The 4884-nt window shown below is 41.0% G+C and overlaps 1 protein-coding gene across 1 annotated transcript; it reads left to right on the top strand.

Annotated features, from left to right (window-relative positions):
• Positions 1 to 119: 119 nt before the first annotated feature.
• Positions 120 to 3077, top strand: MRPL53 (mitochondrial ribosomal protein L53). Its single transcript, XM_010153775.1, has 3 exons — positions 120 to 250; positions 1150 to 1256; positions 2950 to 3077. The coding sequence occupies exons 1-3, from the start codon at positions 120 to 122 to the stop codon at positions 3075 to 3077; spliced, it is 366 nt and encodes a 121-aa protein (XP_010152077.1).
• The last annotated feature ends 1807 nt before the right edge of the window (positions 3078 to 4884 follow it).

Below are 4884 nucleotides of genomic sequence, written 5' to 3'. Positions count from 1 at the left end.
CCTGCCGCCGAGGCTTGGCGAGGGGCACAGGCCTGCCCCTCCGCTCCCGCGGAGCGTTCCCCCAGAGCCGGGAGAGCAGCCGCTCCCCCCGGCTGCTGCCCAGGTCGCAGCAGCGGCAGATGCAGAACGAAGCCTGCCGCCACTGCAGGGCCATGAGACTTGCTGTCACTGGAGCCAGCAAAAGTGAGAAACCATCCTGGGAGCAAATCATGAGGGAGATGGCAGCATCTGTTGTTCCCTCTCTGGAAAAGTACCACTTTTTCCCCAGACTCCTGGGTCTGCTGTACTTTAATTCATGATCACGGTCTTTCAAGAGTTGGATTTATCAGGGCTTTGTCACTCAGTCTAGGTGGAACCTTAATATTTCAAAATGAGAAGACACCGTGGTTGTTGTAAGGGCTCTGTTTATGGTAAGTGTTACCAGGATGAGCACAGCATTCATTCTGTGCTGAATTTTGGAGCATCCGTGTGCCTAAATGAAGACCCTTGCACGTAGGCCTGTGCATTTAGCTTTTTCAAACTACCCAGGGAGGTGCCCATTTCAGTTGCTGAGCCTGTAGGTGAGGGTCTGTAATCACTAGTCCAAATGGCAAAGAGAAGGGGCAACAGCTGCTGCTCCATCTTGGTAATTAACTGTTGGTGAAATCTCAGTAATTATGCTTCATGAGCGCTCTAAGTTGTGCACCCAACAATTGTCAAACGTCGTTTTGCAATAGCTTCACAGATATATCTCCTTTTGAAATTAACTTAATACCACAGCTTAGAATGTCGAGTAGCTGTCATGCATTTCAGACCTGCAGGAGACCATTGGCAAGCAACTGCTGTATAAAGAAAAATTAAAATTACTTTGCTGGTCTTTTTCTTTTTTTTTAATTATTGTTACTAACCCAGCTGAGAGAAACACAGAAAGTGCATACACCGAATCTTTTCCAAATTCTTTGGTATGCTTTTTACATGTTAGCATATTAAGGACGATCCACTTAGATTTTTAAGAGTGATTATCATAAGAAGTACCTGTCTGAAATAATTAAATGAGAATCCTATTTTGTTTATACTTTTGTCGCACAGCAATATCAAGATATTCAAATTAGGAATATACTTACTGTAATTTCTATCTACAACATAATATATTTTCAAATGTATTTTCAGAAAATTTCTTGGGTGTATAAACCATAAGAAAATCCAGGCCACTAACAGAAACTGTGAAGTGACTGCTGATGTGAGACATGATGTTTCGCTTGTAGATGTTATGTTTGGTAAGGAACTCATTTTCAATCTTGACAATAAAAAGACCTTCAGGGTTTGTGGTGTTATGATGTTACTGTCTTCTCTGTGATTTTTTGCGTGCGTTACTTTTCTTGTGCTGGTCCATAGCTGGATGTTGAGCAGCAGGGAGGAAAAAAGTAAGAGAGAGTCACTAACAGCCTGATGTCTAGATAAGTGTGTATATATGTCTCTGTACTACAGTTGGATCTGGTGGCTTGTAGCTCAAAGAACTGACTTTAGGGTTGAGTCTACTTTTGTAGTGACGTGATTGTGTGACCTTGCAGTCAGGTACAATTCCAAAGAGGTGAGTGCAGCTCTGTTTTGATGTAAGAATCTGTTCACTTTCTGTAATTTTTTAATGTTACCTGTGGTGAATGCATGCCATTGAGAAATGAAGAACTGAATGCCTTCAGTTGCTGATGCAACTACCTTACTATGCAGTTTGAAGGGACTGCTTGTATGGGTAAGACCATACATGTGCAGATGGACTTGCAGAATGAGGTCAACTGATGTACAACAAATTTTTTGGTTTCCTTTGAAGGCGTAGTCAGTAGGCAGGGAATTGATGGCTGGAAATCTCATCAGTTCTGGAAGTGGCCCAGATTCTAGGCTATGAACAGATGGCTCTAATCTGCTTTTGTCCTTTTTTCTGGCTGCATCTTCTTTCCTGCTGTGCTGTAATGGACCAATATGTCACGTAGGCCTTTAAAGTTTTTGTTATTATTGATTCTTGCTCTCCCCTTTTCTTTCCACTTCGATATATTTGGTGAATCGGTGGTAATGTCAAGAGTGTTTGATGTACTTCATTTTGCTTAGGAAGGTGTAGTTGTTTTGGTGTTGACATTGCTTGTTTCTCCCTCCCGTAATGCCTCTGTTTTTCCCATCCTTGTCTCTAACTGTGATGTATTAAGACTTAAGCAGTAAAGCTTAATGTTTTTCACAGTGTAAAACCCAAACAATTTGTTTCACTAATGCCAAGAGCTACAGCTCTGAACTCTTCATTTTCTAAGGGCTGATTATTTTCCAAGTGAAGAGTTTGCAGCCCTTGTGGTTGGCAAGCACGGGGCTGGAACGTGGATGCCATGCACGGTATTACATTACATGGGTTTGAGTATGGCTTTTATTTTTGCAAGGTTTGAAAATACAAATAATTAGCTTAGGTACAGTATTTAACTTTTACTGCCCCTAGTCCCTCTTTTAAAATAATTTCTTTCGCAATTTCAGAAATAATAGTGCCTTTTTTTTTTTAACACACTATAACCACTAGAGCGTGTAGACCAGTTTGTTGTTTTGGCTAAGAAGTGAGTTAAACAGACCATAGACAACATGCTGCTAAAATGCTGAGCCATGTGTGGAAATGATGCCTTCCAGTGCCTTCTGTTTATATGACTTTGAGGGCATAGTATGAGCCATTCTCATCAAATGTGTGTTCTTACCATAGGTAGATCTAAACAAATGCTTTAGAATTTTCAATGATGCAATACAGAGATGAAAATTACACGTGTATTGTGTGCCATTTAATGTATTTGTTTGGTGGTGCCCAATCAGATTGCTTGGTAAGCGGAGTACTTTCTCATCAGACAAGGTGAACAGGATATTTGGATTTATATATACAGAACTGAACTGCACAGTGATGTGGTCGTGACTTAGACTTTGTGACTTCTTACATTTTTCCCTTTACAGTGGATGGAGAGCGACTGATAATGAAGGGAGCCAACTTGACAACAATAGAAATGTTAACAGCATTGGGGTCCAGGTGTAGTGCAAAAGACGTCAAGGAAGAACCGAAAAGCAAGAAGAAGAGTTCCTGAAGAACAGAAAAACAACTGTGTTTGCATTTACATGTGTTAAAACCAGAAGGCCTGACTCCTGTGTGACAGAATTTGAAAGGGAAAGGTGGCCAAAACACTGACAAGTTTAACATGCAGCAGAACAAACGATTTAAATGTTCCCTGTCTTCACCTGAAGGAAGACATAGTGGATCAACAAATCTTCTAACACTAGTGAGTCAGGGGATTAAGGTGCATGAGTGGGTCTTTCTAAGCAGCTGCCTCTCAGTCATCTGCTTGGCGGACTAATTATCACATGTATTTGCATATAAATGTGAAGAATGCACATTAGCTATTAAATTAATACTACAGTGAAGACAGATCTCTTTGGACATGATTTCCTACAAAATTACTGTACAGTGGAATGCCAAATATGATTACAGTGGTTGCTATTTTTGAAAATGATTAAATACAAAGGTTTGAAGAAAACTTTGAAAGTATTTATCATTGACTTAGCTGAAGGACAGCAAGCTGCAAATGCAGAGTGGATTTTGTAGTACCGTGTTCATAATACACCTGTTGCTAAGTTCCTGCTGTTTTCTTCCTCCCGTTCAAGAAAGAGTGAAATTTGCTAAATGTAAATTTAGCTCAGCAATTAAGGTAACAAGGTAATGCGATGGTGAACACTCAGCAGAGCTACTTGTGCTGCATAAAAGTAGCCAAGTTTAGCTCAAAGGGAAAGGTAAGTAATTTTTTTTGATTCTTGGAGAAAAGGGCTATCTTTGAAGTTCAGTTTTGAAATGTTTTGTCACTTGCTTTTGGGAGATTTCATTAAATATTTCATAAAGATCAAAGGGAGAACTTTATTTGGTGTTTATAGCCCCATGTCCAACCCTATTATTTATTAAAGTAAGTGCTTAGGTGTCTTATTTGTATTGCAAATCTTTGTGGGTCTGGGAGGGGTGATCTTTCCTTAGGCTGTGCAGCTGAAGGTGTCAACTGCATATGTATTTCATGTGCATCAGTTTTGTTCTAGTTCAATTAATAATGAAAATGTAATTAAAGTTCCAGTTTTGAGAATTGCAGGTGCAGTTCTGTTGAGAGGCATTAGTTCTACATGTTGTTAACCAGATGATGCCTCACTTCTATAAATCATAGAATCACAGAACGGTTTGGGTTGGAAGGGACCTTAAAGATCATCTAGTTCCAACCCCCCTGCCATGGGCAGGGACACCTTCCACTAGACCAGGTTGCTCAAAGCCTCATCCAGCCTGGCCTTGAACACTTCCAGGGATGGGGCATCCACAGCTTCTCTGGGCAACCTGTTCCAGTGCCTCACCACCCTCTCTGTGAAGGACTTCTTCCTGATATCCAATCTAAACCTCCCCACTTTCAGTTTAAACCCATTACCCCTTGTCCTGTCACTACAGGCCCTTGTAAAAAGTCCCCCCCAGCTTCCTTGTAGCCCCTTCAGGTACTGGAAGGGGCTATAAGGTCTCCCCGGCGCCTTCTCTTCTCCAGGCTGAACAAGCCCAACTCCCTCAGCCTGTCCCCATAGCAGAGGTGCTTCAGCCCTCTGAGCATCTCTGGGGCCCGATCATATATTCATATGCTCAAAAGCCCCCTTACTGAAAATATACCAATGATTTTTGTGATACTTATTTTTTAGTTTCTTCTTCAGCAGTTTGTACAGTGATATTAGTGTGTAAAACTTGTGTTTAAATGTGGAGCACTTAAATCCATCTTAAAAAATTAGCCCAGGATTGGGGTTTATGTTTATGAAAAGGGAGAAAAAAACTAAGGCCCTAGTTCAGGGTTTTTGTAACCAATATACATCCTCTCTGCTGTT

The sequence above is a fragment of the Eurypyga helias genome, unplaced genomic scaffold (assembly GCF_000690775.1).
Source record: "Eurypyga helias isolate BGI_N326 unplaced genomic scaffold, ASM69077v1 scaffold44836, whole genome shotgun sequence".
Classification (NCBI taxonomy): Eukaryota; Metazoa; Chordata; class Aves; order Eurypygiformes; family Eurypygidae; genus Eurypyga; species Eurypyga helias.
This window is presented reverse-complemented; position numbering and strand designations above follow the sequence as displayed.

Excerpts from the sequence above, each read along its gene's own strand:
- MRPL53 (XM_010153775.1), top strand. The coding sequence starts at position 120 with ATGCAGAACGAAGCCTGCCGCCACTGCAGGGCCATGAGACTTGCTGTC. Across the intron at positions 251-1,149 it reads GTTGTTCCCTCTCTGGAAAA|AAAATTTCTTGGGTGTATAA; the intron begins GTACCACTTTTT and ends ATGTATTTTCAG. Across the intron at positions 1,257-2,949 it reads GCTTGTAGATGTTATGTTTG|TGGATGGAGAGCGACTGATA; the intron begins GTAAGGAACTCA and ends TTCCCTTTACAG.